Source organism: Bubalus kerabau, chromosome 21 (assembly GCF_029407905.1).
Source record: "Bubalus kerabau isolate K-KA32 ecotype Philippines breed swamp buffalo chromosome 21, PCC_UOA_SB_1v2, whole genome shotgun sequence".
NCBI lineage: Eukaryota > Metazoa > Chordata > Mammalia > Artiodactyla > Bovidae > Bubalus > Bubalus kerabau.
In genome coordinates, this window is record NC_073644.1 from 43,102,975 (window position 1) to 43,119,199 (window position 16,225).

At 46.3% G+C, this 16,225-nt stretch overlaps 1 protein-coding gene across 1 annotated transcript in view; it reads right to left on the reverse strand.

The window, feature by feature from the left end:
- Nucleotides 1-3,736: 3,736 nt before the first annotated feature.
- The window catches only part of LAMA1 (laminin subunit alpha 1), a 116,829-nt gene continuing 104,340 nt past the window's right edge, over nt 3,737-16,225 (reverse strand). Inside the window, exons 53-63 of the mRNA XM_055559307.1 lie at nt 15,895-16,065; nt 14,484-14,635; nt 13,351-13,536; nt 12,616-12,751; nt 11,556-11,668; nt 10,045-10,234; nt 9,372-9,530; nt 8,371-8,524; nt 6,725-6,858; nt 4,938-5,160; nt 3,737-4,085 (exon numbers count right to left, since the gene is read on the reverse strand). Of these exons, the coding sequence (XP_055415282.1) occupies nt 3,925-4,085; nt 4,938-5,160; nt 6,725-6,858; nt 8,371-8,524; nt 9,372-9,530; nt 10,045-10,234; nt 11,556-11,668; nt 12,616-12,751; nt 13,351-13,536; nt 14,484-14,635; nt 15,895-16,065 (1,779 nt within the window). The 3' untranslated portion in view covers nt 3,737-3,924. The remainder of the gene's footprint in view (nt 4,086-4,937; nt 5,161-6,724; nt 6,859-8,370; nt 8,525-9,371; nt 9,531-10,044; nt 10,235-11,555; nt 11,669-12,615; nt 12,752-13,350; nt 13,537-14,483; nt 14,636-15,894; nt 16,066-16,225) is intronic.

The window sequence follows — 16,225 nt, forward strand, 5'->3', positions numbered from 1 at the left end:
AGACAGAGAAAGACAAATACTGTTTGATAGATAAACAACATAGCTTGCATTGTGAGAAGAGTCCCAGGCCAGTCCATAATCCAGCCAGCCAGTTGAAAAACCTCCCTTCGGATTGTCTTACCAGTCTCTCAAATTCAATACATTCAGAGCTTGAGTTCATCATTTTTCTGTTTACCTCCTGTCTGTGGAACTGCCATTGTCATTGTCCAAGCTCCCTGCTTGAGTCTCATAATCTTTTACTGCCTAAAGCTAACGCGTTGCTGGAGCCTCCAACATTCCTATACAATTCTCTTGTCTTTATCCCTGCCGTGGTATCAGTTGCCACTCAGTGCTGCTCAACTGGCAGACTCGGGCTGCCCTTTCCAGCTAGTTTATGATTTCAAATGCACCATTTCATCACAACACTCTCCTAATGGAAAGCCCAGATGCTTCATAAGGCATGGCATCCAGTCTCCTGCCTACCAGCTTAAATGTTGTGCTCTCCAAGGTTAGACCCAATCCACTCTGTTCTCTCTCCACCTGCCCATCCCCCCACCCACCTCCTAATAGTCCCATCAGTCCACTTTCTTTCAGCTGGGCGGCTTGTACCCATGTGTCATGCTTCCATACTGCCTCTCTAGCCCTGAACACCACCTTGCATAGAAGTGTTCATTGCTGTCATGTCCCATTCTTTAGCCTGCCAGGCTCCTCTGTCTATGGGGATTCTCCAGGCAAGAATACTGGAGTGAGTAGCCATTCTGTTCTCCAAGGGATCTTCCTGATGCAGGGATCGAACCTGGGTCTCTCACATTGCAGGCAGCTTCTTTACTGTCTGAGCCACCAGGGAAGCCCATGCCTAGGAAAGCACTTTGTATGTTGGCTACTACTACTGTTTATTCTGCAAAGCCTAGTTCCAGCTGCCTCTGTCAACCTTCCCAGATCTGTCTTTCACTTGGTACCACAATTTAGCCCTTGATTTATAGTGTTCTAAGGTGAGAATACATGTGCCTTCTGGTCCAGCATTTCTAACAGAGCATTTAATCATTTTCATCACAATTTCTGATTTGGACACTAAATTGGCCCTTAATTCTTAAGCCTGTGTTGGATGTGGTTGTCCCATATCCAGCCACGAGTGTATCATTCCTAATTACGATGCATCCTTTTAGAGGTGGTGGCACAGACAGGAAAAACAGGAAAATGAATAAGGTGTTATATAAATCAGGCCTCTCATAAAGGTTATACCAGCTGTGTTAAATGCATTGGTTAGTTTTCTTTTTCTTGTTCCTGGTGTTTAATAAGGCATGTCTTTAAACCAACTAATTTTTGTACATTCTGCCAGCAAATGTGACTGAAGATTAAATTTCACTAAGGTCGAAGTTATTGGTTTATCCAGATGTTCTCTGAGTCAATTTTAATGATATTTCCAAATATAGACCTTTTTGTGGTTGTTGGCATAACTACATTTTACAGGTGGAAAACCTAAGCTTAAAAATTGCACTGGATACTATGGGGGAAAATGTATGGAGTTTCCTCAAAAAATTAACAATTGACTTACTGTATGATCCAGTAATTCCACTTTTGGGTCTCTACCCTAAAACGGTGAAAGTAGGGACTCAAAGAACTATTTGTATGCTCATATTCGCAGCAGCATTATTCACAATAGCCAAAAGGTAGCAGGAACCCCATGCCCATTGATGGATAAATGAATAAACAAAAATATGGCATGTAAATCAACAAACAATAAATGCTGAAGAGAGTGTGGAGAAAAGGGAATGCTCTTGCATTGTTGGTAGGAATGTAAATTGATATAGCCACTATGGAAGATGGTATGGAGAGTCCTTAAAAAACTAAGAATAAAACCACCATATGACCCAGCAATCAATCCCACTCCTAGGCATATACCCTGGTGGCTCAGACGGTAAAGCATCTATCTACAATGCGAGGGACCTGGGTTCGATCCCTGGGTTGGGAAGATCCCCTGGAGAAGGAAATGGCAACCCACTCCAGTACTATTGCCTGGAAAATCCCATGGATAGAGGAACCTGGTAGGCTACAGTCCATGGGGTCGCAAAGAGTCAGACATGACTGAGTGACTTTACTTTCTTTCTTTCACTTAGGCATATACCCTGAAGAAAACAGGGTTGAGAAAGACACATCGATCCCATTGTTCATTGCAGCACTATTTACAATAGCTAGAACATGGAAGCAATCTAGACGCCCATTGACAGGTGAATGGATAAAGAAGTTGTGGTACGTATACACAATGGAATATTACTCAGCCATAAAAAGGAATGCATTTGAGTCAGTTCTAATGAGGTGGATGAACCTAGAACCTATTATACAGAGTGAAGTGAGTCAGAAAGAGAAAGATAAATATCATATTCCAATGCACATATATGGAATCTAGAAAAATGGTTCTGAAGAATTTATTTTCAGGGCAGCAATTGAGAAACAGACATAGAGAACAGACTTGTGGACACGGGGAGAGGGGAGGAGAGGGTGAAATGCATGGAGAGAGTAACATGGAAACTTACATTACCATATGTAAAATAGATAGCCAACAAGAATTTGCTGTATGGCTCAGGAAACTCAAACAGGGTCTCTGTATCAACCGAGAGGGGTGGGGTGGGGAGGGAGATGGGAGGGAGATTGAAAAGGGAGGGGATTTATGTATACCTATGGCTGATTCATGTTGAGGTTTGACAGAAAACAATGAAGTTCTGTAAAGCAATTATCCTTCAATAAAAAATAAATTTAAAAATATGGTATATACACACGATGGAATATTACTCAGCCTTAAGAAAGGAAAGACACTAACACATACTCCATCATGGATGATCCTACAGGACCTTATGCCCTGAAACATAAGTCAGTCACAGACCGACTAATGCTGAATGATTCCGGTGACTCGAGTCGCCAGACCCATGCACACAGGAAGAAAAATGGTGGATGCCAGGAGCTGGGGAGAGGGCAGCTGGGAATTAGTATTTAATAGGTACAGAGCTTGTTTTGCAAGACGGAGTGAGTCTTGGAACTGGCTGGTGGTGATGGTTGTACAACAGTGTGAATGTACCTCAGGCAGGGAACTGTACACTGAAAAACGGTTACAATAGTAAAAGGGCTAACTAGCTGTCTAGTTATGATGCCACTTCTTTTTTTAATCTTGCAAAATGCTCTGTTAGGTTAGGTCCTCTCAGAACAAAGCTTTGTTTAGACCAGGCTCTGTCTTCCTGTGTTCCCTTTGCTTTTTGACTTGCTGAAGTCTATTTAATGTGCTTATTACGTGGCAAACAGTTGGTGCCCTCTGCTGGAATAGAACCAATAGTGTTACTTGTTCATTGTAGAAATTGGAGCTTAAATTCTTGATAAAGAAATGAAAGTATTCGTGTTGTTGTTGTTTAGTTGCTAAGTCATGTCCGACTCTTTTTTCAACCCCATCGACTGTAGCCAGCCAGGCTCCTCTGTCCCTGGGATTGCCCAGGCAAGAATACTGGAGTAGGTTGCCATTCCCTTCTCCAGGGGATCTTCCCGACCCAGAGATCGAACTCTTTTCCTGCATTGGCAGGTAGGTTCTTTACCACTGAGCCACAGGGAAAGCCCATGAAAGTATTCATACACCACTCTAATCTATGATAGTCTATAATGATATTTTTTAAAAGTTTAAAATGCAAAACATGAAGTATTATCAGGCGATCAACAGAACATTTCAAAAGTTTCATTAAAAAAACTTAAAAGAGCCAGTGATTTCAATTTACATTTTAAACTATTTAATAGAGGTATTTGTTGTACACATGGTTTTAGTTAAACATAAACAAAAACGTTCTCTCTGGAAATACTGAACCTGAGTTGGAAATGAAATCTGAACTGTAAAGATTTTAGTTCACAAAATATAAAATAGTCCTCAAAATATAAACGATGGTTCCCAACCGAAGGATTCCCCAAAGTTCAGGACTCAGTCCCAGGGCAGGAATGAGGGAAAACTCCTTGCAGGTCGAAAGCTGTGCTGAAGTCGAAGGACTGCACTTGAGGGCCCTTAGTCAGAGTGAGCCTCCGCACACAGCCCCGGAAGGAGGTCCGGCTGCTCAGGCAGTTCTGCTTCACATCAGCTGTTTAGGAAAGAAGAGAAAATAAATCTTGTTGTATTAAATGATGTGAGAAGAGCAGTAGAAACAAAACTAACCGCTTGTGGTTTCTGCATCAAGATTAGAAGAATATTTTTCCATATACGTGGCTTCAGTGACAGCGTAATTTATAGAAAACTATTAATAAGCAATAATTTTAAGGCATAGTTGTGACTTGTCATAAAAGGGATTTTTATCTTATTAACATTTGTATTAATTACTTGGAGAATCTGAAAAGCGATGTGAGAGGGTAAGACACAAGCTTGTCCTCTAAAATGATTACCAACCCATAAATTGATTCCCACTTCTGGGCATCATTTAAGATTTCTGTCAGTAAAGTCACCCAGCTTACCGTACACCATACCCGATGTTCTCAGACTTACCCAATGATCAACTTTCGCATGCACGAATACGAAGTGGCTTCAGTCGTGTCTGACTCTGTGAGACCCCATGGACTGTAGCCCACCAGGCTCCTCTGTCCATGGGATTCTCCAGGGAAGAATACTGGAGTGGGCTGCCATTTCCTTCTCCAAGGGATCTTCCCAACCCAGGGATTGAACCCGTGTCTCTTTTATCTCCTGCATCAGCAGGTAGGTTTTTTTGTTTGTTTTGTTTTTTAACCACTAGTGCCACCTGGGAAGCCCTGATCAACTTATATATGTAGATTATTCTGATTTTTCCAAGAATTCCTAGGCATTTGGAATAGAGCTAAAATGGTAAAGGATTTGTTACCCAAACCATGTATCTTTCTTCACCCCTATTCTTTATCCCCCTGAATAAGACTTCCCCCAGAGGCAGTGCCCTTCGAAAAGTGAGCAGAGTAGACATCACACGCACCAGGATAGCCGCCGACATAAATGGGATCGTTGGTATCAGCGGAGGTGGACTGGGCGTGCAGACTTTCCGCTCGAACCACGTTCCCGTCGACAGTCAAAACCACGCGATGCTTGCTCTTGTTTGCCTGAAGGGTGTGCCATCTCCCATCGCAGAGCCTACTGGGAGCTTTGGGCTCGTATGTGGCTGTTATCCTCCCAGCACCGTTGTTAACGTGAAACAAGAGCTAAACAAACGAGACACAAGCCAATACCTCGGTGAATTCTTCCTTATTCAAGGAACACAGTCCATTCACACGATGTTCTTAGAGTGCATAAAATCAGAGCATTCTGCTAAAAGGGAGGGCTACCTATGAAAATGTTGACTTAAAGCTCAACATTCAGAAACCAAAGATTATGGCATCTATTCCCATCACTTCATGGCAAATAGGTGGGCAAACAGTGGCAGACTTTATTTTTTGGGGCTCCAAAATCACTGCAGATGGTGACTGCAGCCATGAAATTAAAAGATGCTTACTCCTTGGAAGGAAAGTTATGACCAACCTAGACAGCATATTAAAAAGCAAAGACATTACTTTGCCAATAAAGGTCCATCTAGTCAAGGGTATGGTTTTTCCAGTAGTCATGTATGGATGTGAAAGTTGGACTATAAAGAAAGCTGAGTGCCGAAGAATTGCTGCTTTTGAACTGTGGTGTTGGAGAAGACTCTTGAGAGTCCCTTGGACTGCAAGGAGATCCAACCAGTCCATCCTAAAGGAAATCAGTCCTGAATATTCATTGGAAGGACTGATGTTGAAGCTGAAATTCCAATACTCTGGCCACCTGATGTGAAGAACTGACTCATCTGAAAAGACCCTGAAACTGGGAAAGACTGAAGGTGGGAGCAGAAGGGGACGACAGAGGATGAAATGGTTGGATGGCATCACCAGCTCAATGGACATGAGTTTGAGTAAATTCTGGGAGTTGGTGATGGACAGGGAGGCCTGGTGTGCTGCAGTCCATGGGGTTGCAAAGAGTCAGATATGACTGAGCAACTGAACTGAACCTATGAAAAACAAACAGTGGTGTAAAACAGTGTCCTAAGGATTCTGATGCTAGCCTATTCCCAAGGCTTCGGAAGGGAAAACGGCCACCTCCATGGGAGCAAGCCTGAGCCACAATCTTTGATGCATCCTCAAATCAGTGTCATATTTTCAGCATGACAGAAGCCCACGGGCCTACTAAGAAAGTTGGTTCACAGCTGTTGCAATAGCACCTGTGAAGGAACATTTACTAACTCCCTCCTGAAAAACCACGGATGCTCTACCACCCCAGGTGGTAGCACAAAAAATCTGAGACCTGCAGAAGATGGGAGGGAAACACTACGTATCCTATTGTCAATTTCTTATGCTGTATGTGAAGCTTTGCTATTGTTGTTTAGTCACTTCAGTCGTGTCTGACTCTTAGTGATCCCCTGGACTGTAGCCCACCAGGCTCTTCTGTCCATGGGATTTCCCAGGCAAGAACAGTGGAGTGGGTTGCTATTTCCTACTCCAGAGGATCTTCCTGACTCAGGGATTGAACCTGTGTCTCCTGCATTGCAGGCAGATTCTTGACCACTGAGTCACTCGGGAAGCCCTTTTTTAGGATTATCTATTTTTAAATATTAAATGAATCTTTTCTCCATTCCATGAAAGTGAATAATTAGAAATTTGGATCTAGATATTTCTACTGTTTCTTAACTGCTGTCTCTGACACTGGGATGAGATGTGCGGGGGAGGTGGGGGGTGCCCATCCAGATTAAGCGTTCACCTTTCCATCTACAATCTCCAGTCCAATGGCATCCACTTTGGCGCTGCTGATCCCCAGGAGGACACCGTTCTCCGATGAGGTACGGAACTCCAGCGTGATGTTCACGTCGGATCGCACTTTGTAGCCTTCTCTGACTGAAACACACAAGGAAGACACTCAGTGATGGGGCCTGCCTGGTGCACGAAGGCACAGGCTCAGAGAGGCTAGGGGCTGGGCTGGCTGGCTGGCTGTGCTGTCGGGCTCCTGATGAGGGTCACAAGACCTAGCTCCAGCTCCTTCTCTGGATCCAGCTCCACCCCCACCAGCAAGTCTCTTCCACCCCTGAGCCTCAGCTTGCACCTCCGTAGGATGAAGTGATGCTTTTAAAGAAAACACACAACCAGCTGGGCTAAACCTGACTAGAGCTGACATGGGCACATGCTTTTATCCAGAGCCACGTAGGTAAAAGTCAGAAGGGATTTGATCCATGTAATTGGCTCATCATCCATCCAAAAAATAGAGCACTTTACTTTCCCAGTATCCACTAACCGGTGTGTCATTATTTGCTGAGTGTGTTAAGTGTGTTAGACTCCACACTATGCTTTTTTTTTTTTAAGTGGGGTTTTAATTGAATGAATTTTCCATTCAGGTGATAAAGAAGCTGGACTAAGTTAGGGATATTAGCAATAGCAGGCAGTTGTTACCTATGGGGCCCAGGGCTGAAGGAAAAGTGGGAGATGGTGGTGTTACTAGAAGCACAGAGTGCAAGAGAGAAGCCTGCTGGCTTTTCCTCTCCTCCCTCCCAACCTCCACCTTCCACCAGAGCCTCCCCGAAAGCCCCAGGCAAAGGAGCCCAGAAATTAGTTCCCTGTGATAGGAAATAGAACAGGAGCCAGGGGAGCACTGTTTGAGTGCAAACAGGAAGTTAGCCGGCAAGCTGCTGTTGTTCAGTCCCTAAGTCGTGTCAGATTCTTTTCGATTTCATGGACTGTAGCCTGCCAGGCTCCTCTGTCCATGGGCTTCTCCAGGCAAGAATACTGGAATGGGTTGCCATGCCCTCCCCCAGGGGATCTTCCCAACCCAGAGATCAAACCCACATCTCCTGCTTGGCAGGCGAATTCTTTACCACTGAATCACCAGGTTTAGCCGGCCAATTAAGCATCTGAAGTGGGAAAACACGTAAGATATTTAACAAGGGCTACTTCTAAGCCTTGAGGAATTTCCATCCTAAAGCATTTTAGAGATTTAAATTCCTCTACTTACTACTCATGAATATTTCAACAGTCTAAACAGAGTTAATTTCTTCATCAAAACTGAGTCTCACTTGGCTGGCTGGTCCAGACATTTTATGGTGCTGGTTTTGAATTCAAAGGTCTTTATTAACCTGAACAGTGACAGCTTTTGCCTTATGTAAATCTGGGGCCAGTACAGATGACACCAGGACCACATGTTGCCGTCTGGAGGGTCACCTCTCCTGACGAGAGGAGGCCATCTGGGTACCATGACGGGTGAGCAGGTTTTTACACAAGATGCTGAGAATCCAGAATTCGTGTTCTCACTGCAGCTTGTGCAGCGGGTCCTGTCCTATCGGACGATTCCTGGATCCTCATCATCTTAGACTGCAGGGCATCCCAGAGACTGCCTGTGAGATGGATGGTCGTACATACCGAGGGCTGCGTATCCACTGCCTTCAAAGAAAGTTCCTTCCTGGGCCACGGCATAGCACCTGGTCACTGCCAACGCAGACACGGGGCTGTCCGCGTGCAGCCGCTGGCTGTTCACTGTCACCTGCCCGAGGCAGGCAGGGATGCTGTGGGTGATCTAAGTGAAATGATGCAGGAGTAGGCGACGGTGAGGACATGAGAAGGACAAGCACACGCTGTTCCCACCCTTCAACACAACACAGTAAAACACTGTCTTTCGGTTTTAAAAATCCAGTGGCCACCATACTTCACATGAAGGTCTAACTTAAAGCTACTATAACAGAGTAAAAAGGGTTTTCTATTGAGTAAACGTTGTGGAAATCAAGACTGTGGAGTGGGGCTTCCCTGGGGGTTCAGGGGTAGAGAATCCACGTGCCAGTGAAGGAGACACAGGTTGGATCCCCGGTTGGGAAGATCCCACATGCCATGGAGCAGCTAAGCCCGTGTGTCACACAACTATTGAGCCAGTGCCCTAGAACCGGGGGCTGCAACTGCTGAAGCCCGTGCACCCTAGAGCCTGTGCTCCGCAACGGGAGAAGGCACTGCAATGAGGCCCGTGCTCCACAACCAGAGAGCGGCCCCCTCTTGCTACAACTAGAGAAAAGCCCAGGCGCAGCAACAAAGACCCAGCACGGTCAAAAATGATAAATGAAAAATCAGGAAAAAAGAAAAGACTGTGGCGTGTTCTAACCTGCAAATACAAATTTGCTGGACTTTTCCTGAGTTGCACTGGGGCTAAACGCCTGTGGGAAGGGAATTGTTTGTTCACTAACCAACAGGAAGGCAGGCTGGGCTTCAAGGAGAAGCCCCAACACACAGTCGAGGGATGTGGTTCCAAATGTTTCCATTTTGCGGGCAAGCTCCAGGCCCAAACACGGTAATTTAAACATCAATACATTCCTCCACAAGACAAACAACCACCACAATAAAGGTAAAAATGGGCCTACAGAGAAAACGCTGCTTACGTTTCCAATGTTCCTGGCCCTGTACTCGGAGGGGAGGCCTCCGAGGTACAGCTTTCCTTCCACGTCTAGCGTGGTGGCATCTCCCACCGTGGTCACCATGGGCGATTCCTGGCCGTCGACCGTCATGAAGCCCCTCCTTTTAAAGTACTCTGTCTTGACCTAGAGCGATCCAAAGACATGAGTCATTTCTAAGGAATCTGAGAAAACAACAGCTGTTTGCAGCATCTGTTCACTGCTGGAGTAATAACCCGAATGGAACCCTCAAGGACGGCTCAGGTGTTCGCACCTCCGGGGTTGAGAGGAGGCTGAGCCTGGAGCAGGTTAGCACAGGACCTGCTGGAGAGTCCCCGTCACAGCAACACGCAGGCCGGGACATCAGGTTGGGCCCATTCACGCCACCCATGGGCTTGGTTGACTTCTCGTCAAACCAAGAACATACCTGGTGAATGAACATTTCGTTCATTCTACCAGTGTTTGCTGAGTGCCTACTAAGTGTCACGCACTGAGTGATCCCTTGAGGGTATTTCAGGAGCCTACATTCTATGGGGCAGATATCAGACACAGAGCAAGCTGGAAATCAAAGGGGTTGATGCCACTACTGTGAAACGGAGTGCACACGAGGGGCTGTGGAACAGAGCTTGGCACTAGTGATCCCACCTTCCCGAGAGCCTACCGTGTGCCACTGGCCGTCACTGAGCAGCGCAGGGTGTGAGACCTTGGTCCTGCCCTTCCCAAGGTCGAAGGTGAAGTGGAGGCGGCCCGCGTGCAGCTGGAGCGCAGCATAGTCCACCTGGTTCTGGTGAGCCATGTAGTACACCAGGCCGCTGGAGGCGAACGTGCGGATGCTCAGCTGAACTGAGAGCCTGGAGGGAGGCGAGGGCTCTCAGGAAGGAACACGCTCTCACTCTTTAATTCTTTGAATTCACTCTTTAATTTCAATTAAATTTCTTCAATCAAATTAATTTCAATTAAAGTCACTCTTTAAATTCAAAGACCCCAGTAAGTGTTTCAACATCTGTTTTGAACATCTCAGGTCATCCATCCTTTCATTGACCTATCCATTCATTCACTCGTGGTAACTGCCTACCTCCATCTGCCAGGAATCTTCCTAGGAGCAGAGGATCAAGCAGTGAACAGAGGAGGGTCCCTTTCTCCCCAAAACTAACACCAGAAATATACCACAGAGTTAAAACTGGGTCATGTGGAGGCCAGTGGGGAAGGGGGCTAATGAGCTGTGGCAAAAAATGGTGATGATGGTGAGAAAGCCAGAGGGCTCAGAGGTCTTGATGGGGGTGAGCAGCTGCTGGAGAGAGAAGTAAGGAGGAGAGAGAGGTGGTTAGCAGGATGCTTAAAGCGAGATTGTGCAAGTGGGGTGGGTACTTAGGAAGTGCTCAGTGGTGTGACCACGGGGAGAAGGCAGCCAGGGAGGAACGAGGGAAAAGACCTCTGACAGATCGGAGCCAGAGGACCTCAAAGATCAGGGGCTGGGCAGCTGCCAAGCTCATGGGGACTGAAGGCAGGAGACAAGGGGCAGTGACCCCAGATGGCGGCGACAGAGGCGTAGAGCACTGCAGAGCCGAGGGTGTGGACTGCGGGGCTGAGACCCACAGCAGGACAAGGAGGCGTGCAGGTCCTGAGGAGCCTTGGCCACAAGCTCTCTGGGATGTGAGCCGGCTTCCCCGGCTGGAGAAGGCTGCCTGGGACAGCCAGGTGTGAAGGGCAGAGGGAACGTGCAGGCTGGCGTGCGTGTGGCTCCAGGAATTTGGGGTCATGATGATAGAGATGGGGGGGCTGTTTCTGCAGATTAGTGAATGCTTCTTGTAGAATTGGGTTCAGCGTCCAGAAGACAGCTTCAGGGGACTTGGGATTCCAGAAGGAAGAGGGGTATAGGTAGCCAGGGCTCTCCTCCACACTGCCAGAGAGGCAGCCACCCACCATCATCAAGACGGGGTCCAGACAAACCACGGAACCCGGCCGAGCCACGCTGGCGCATCTGAGCTGCACAGGAGCTGCGTTCCTCTTTGCCTCTCACTGCCGCCACGTGGTGGCAAGCTGAACACACCAAAGTGTTCACTTCTCATGAAACTCGAGAAGCTTCTTCCGGAAAAGACTCACTGCTGAAGAATATGCCCTGGATTCTTCTAGCAATGAGACATCTCGTGAGGACATTAGAGCATCACCTACCTCTTTCGGACAGCCAGCTGGTTAAAGGGCAGCACCAACTGGCTGCCTTCTGAGAGGCCAAACTGGTGGGCATTGGGGATGTATTCTGGGGCCCTTTCCGTGGTGCACAGTTCCTGTAAGAGATGCACACAGCTCACAGCCATGCAAGGCCAGGCCCACCACCCCCGCCCTTCCCCACACCCTGCAACACAAACATGTCTTTCCATGAAGGAAACATCTCAGAAGCGAGGGTGTCAGAGCACCAGCAACACAAACACACCAGCAACACAAACACACCAGCAACACAAACACACCAGCACTGCCTTTACCTTCCTGCCTATTTGTTCCACACCCCTCTGTCTCTCTGAGAAGGCAATTAGAGCCTCTGTTTTTTACCTCAATCCCACTCAAGTTCACCATATTCCCATGAATTTTCATCAGGTCCAAGAGGCAAAGGCCTTGCTTGTGCCGGCAACCACTCCCCCTCAAAAAAAAAAAACCTGCTCTGGGGAAGGCCTGAAGGGTCAGCGGCTGCAGGAACAGCTGGCACATGGGCAGCAGGGGATGGTACGTGCCCACAGGGGACAGGCCAAGGTGGTTCCTCCTCGACAGGAGCGAGGTGTAGCCAGGAGGAGCCGGGCTGGAGGGCAGGTGCCCTGGGTCCAGGCCGAGTAAGGCCATAGACTCAGTTTCCCAGGTCAGTGGATGGAGGCTACCAATACCACCGCCCTGAACTCAGAGATGGGCCTTGCTCTATACAACTGAGCCATCTGCATCATCACAGCATGAGCTCTCAACCAAGGAAACAGAGAAATCATCAAACAGAAAGAAAAGTGAAAGCTAACAAGGGCTTCCCTGGTGGCTCAGATGGTAAAGAGTCTGCCTACAATTCAGGAGACACAAGTTCGATACCTGGGTAGGTAAGATCCCTCGGAGAAAGGAATTGCAACCCACCCACTCCAGTATTCTTGCCTGGAGAATCCCATGGATAGAGGAGCCTGGCAGGCTACAGTCCATGGGGGTCACAAAGAGTCAGACACGACTAATACTAAACTGCATAATTAAAGAAGGGCCTTCTTACTGCACTTGGTAAAGGCTGGGGCTCTGGCGGGAGTTCTCCATCCTCTCGGTAGACAGCTAGCTTCGGCCTCTCTGAAAGTGAGCAGGAGTCCAGGTCTGCATGTTCATAGTCAGTGGCACTCGTGAAATCCAGAAGTCTAGATACAAACAAAGCGTTTCAGAATCAATGATGATAATACAAGCCAACACGATTACTGAACACTTAAAATCCATTAAAAAATACTAATACAATACTCTTAAAAGTAACCGAATCGACCATCTCCCACAATGACTAGAAGCCCGTATGCATGCTCAGTCTCTTCAGTCGTGTCCGACTCTGTGACCCCATGGACTGTAGCCCACCCAGGCTTTTCTGTCCATAGAATTCTCCAGGCAAGGATATTGGAGTGGGTGGCTATGCCCTCCTTTAGGGGATCTTCCTGACCCAAGGATAGAACCCACATCTCTTAAGTCTCCTGCATTGGCAGGAAGGTTCTTTACCACTAGCCCCACCTGTGGAAGCAATGCCTAGCGGTTCTTTTCTTTCTCATGCATGATGACAGACTGTCCACCATTCTAGTTCAATAAAGGCCGTCTGGGGGGACTTTCATGATAAAACACGGGATCCACTTATTATTTGGGAACTTGCAGAATTTGAGGCCAGCTCCAGTGGCAAAATTAGACTGTAGATTAGTGTCGGTACTGGGCATTGAAAGATCAGGATGGGCATAGTCAGGCTGAGTACAGTCATACTTACTCCATGTTAAAGACCAGGTTTCGGATACAGCCGTGGAACGAGCTTCTCATCTTGAGCATGGGTGTCCCCTCACCCTCTGGAATGCCCCCAACGTACAGGCTGGACACATTTATAGTCCTGCTTTCTGCTGACGGGCCCAACTTCATTTCCACAGGAGTTGTCTCATCCACTTGAACAGTAACAACTCTAAAGAGTCAAAGGAGAATATAAAGGTTTTTAAATACAATGAAACATCACTGTCCATTTTATTCCAGCAAGTTCTTACTAATAAAAGTTTTCCCTGAAAGAAATTTTTTAACATGAAATTTAACGTGTGAATTAAAAAAAGGCAACTCTTGAACATGAAAAGAGACAGCTGAACATTTTCCCAAAATGAATGTAATGTGATTAAACATTATTCAGTTCGAGTGCTTTTTGGAGCATATCCTCTACTTCTTTATCTGTGACAAAATGTCCAGTGTGTTTTTAAAACATTTGGTCCATAGTTTTTGAGGGAGATTAATACAGAAGTGTTACTCTAACACTACTTACTACTATTTACATTTTACTATTTGCATTGTTGCTATTTACTATTATACCATTCACTATTAAAATTTGCTTCCTGGGTGGCTCAGCGGTAAAAAATCTGCCTGCCATACAGGAGAGGCAGGTTCAACCCCTGGGACAGGAAGATCCCCTGAAGGAGGAAATGGCAACCCACTCCAATATTCTTGCTTGGAAAGTCCCAGGGACAGAGGAGCCTCACAGGCTACAGACTGGGTTCAGTCGCAAAGGGTCAGTCAGACACAACTGACACACTACAGTTATTTACCATTTTCCCACTCACTATGAGAATTTACTAACACTGTAATGAATGGTATTTGACACAGAATTCTTCCAACTAAAGACAATTTATGCTGGGCCCCACGAAAGGGCGGGGTTGAGGTTGTTCAATTATGAAAAATATGCAAATGTCTTATTACAAAGCAAATGAAATTGATTTCCAAGGAGGTCTTCCAGCAAGCTTCTAGAATTATTTTGGAACTCTAAAAACTGAATGCTAATGACATCATACTAATTATCCCAATCATTTCACTGCAAAGAGCCCCATACAGGCATCCTACTGGGGAACCTTCGTAAGGTCAGGCAAATACCTTCCGCTCCTTATCATGGAGATGGAATGCTCTTGACCGTCACCGTAGGTGCCCGTGGGAGCCTGCAGGAGAGCTCTTCTCAGGCTGGTTCCGTCCCCAGGGTTAACATGCACTTCAACATGGCCTTTGATTAGCATGATGGACCAGAAGGGCTAGGAAGGAGACACAGCGAATTCCCATAGAAAAGACATTACTATAGGATTTAAAGAATTATCATCTGATGAAGGCAGTGTGGCTATATTAGTGCCAAGGAAGCAGCTCCTTAAAAACATCACCATGTGACACACCTGCTTTCTACTTCGTATGCTACTTTCTAATCTCTGCTCACTTAATTTACTTTCTGCATTAGGCTGTTATCACTAACCACACCAAAGATTTCCATTTCTACACAGTCTTCACACTTACTTATTGCTACGTTATGTACTAACAAATAGTCACGTCGTAAGTCACTGATCTATTTCTCTCTTTCCCCAGGTTTACTGAGACATGATTGGCATATACCGCTGTATTAGCCTTAAGTATACAACACAACCATTGGATATTTGAACATATCACAAAATGATCACGACAATAAGCTTAGTTAACATCGATCACCTCATATAGTTGCAACATCTTTTTCTTATGGGGACAGCTTTTAAGATCCACTCTCTTAGCAACTTTCAAATGTAATATGGTGTGGTGACTATAGTCAGCGCGCTGTACATCGCCCCCTGATCTTCCTACAGCTGCGCGTTTGCGCCTTTTGGCCCTCTCCACCCAATTCCCTCCTGCCCTTACAAAACTCTGCTGACCACCAGTCTGTTCTGTTTCTATGAGTTTTTTTTTTTAAGTTTCCCCATATAAGTGAGATCATACAGTACTTGTCTTTCTCCATTTAACTTATTTCACTTAACATAATGTCCTCGAGGTTCATACGTGTTCATCATAGGATTTCCTCCTATTTTATGGCTGAATAAAATTTCACTGAATAAACACACAGACACACACACACACACAGTATCCATAAAATATCTTGCACAGTAGAGAGCCATACTCTAAATTGTAGCTCTGTGACTTCTCTTTCATTAATACAATACCTTAGCATTCTCTGAGTCTCTTCAAATTACATAATATATAAAGTCTGAGGAGAGGAAAGGGTAAATATCATCTATTTTATTACGATCCAAGGTAGACACTGTCTTTCTTCTCAGTGGCTGGACAAGGAAGATGGACTTTGCAACACAAAGACACCACTGATTCATGAAGGAAAACACATTCAGCAACGAACACGTTTCCTTAGTAAAAATGCGCCCCCATAAACCACCAGGCACACGGCTAGAATACACGTTAGGACTAAGTCATCTTCCATCCAATGTTTCCTGAAGTCATTTCCTCCCTGAGCTCCTGGCTTGAGAGCCTCTGGGTCACTCACCCTATGGGCCTGCCGATCACCTGGCTTCTCACTGCTCTGGCTCAGGGCAGCCAGGATGATGCCACTGTTGTTCCTGGTGGCAAATGTTGCCAACAACTCCGTGTCTGGTGACAGAGACTTGGGGGGCAATTCAACATAGCCACCTCTCAAGAAGCTGACGCTTCGGACAGGCTGGTCAGAGAGGAGAGAAGAAAGCCCATCAGGTCCACCGTGTGTGGAACCTCCCCCACCCAACCATCACCCAGGGGCTGCTGCTGTTTACCCCACCCCCTCTTTTCTATTCAGTCCCCTGGTTTAGATCCTGTTGCTTAGGACATTAGTTCATCAATGT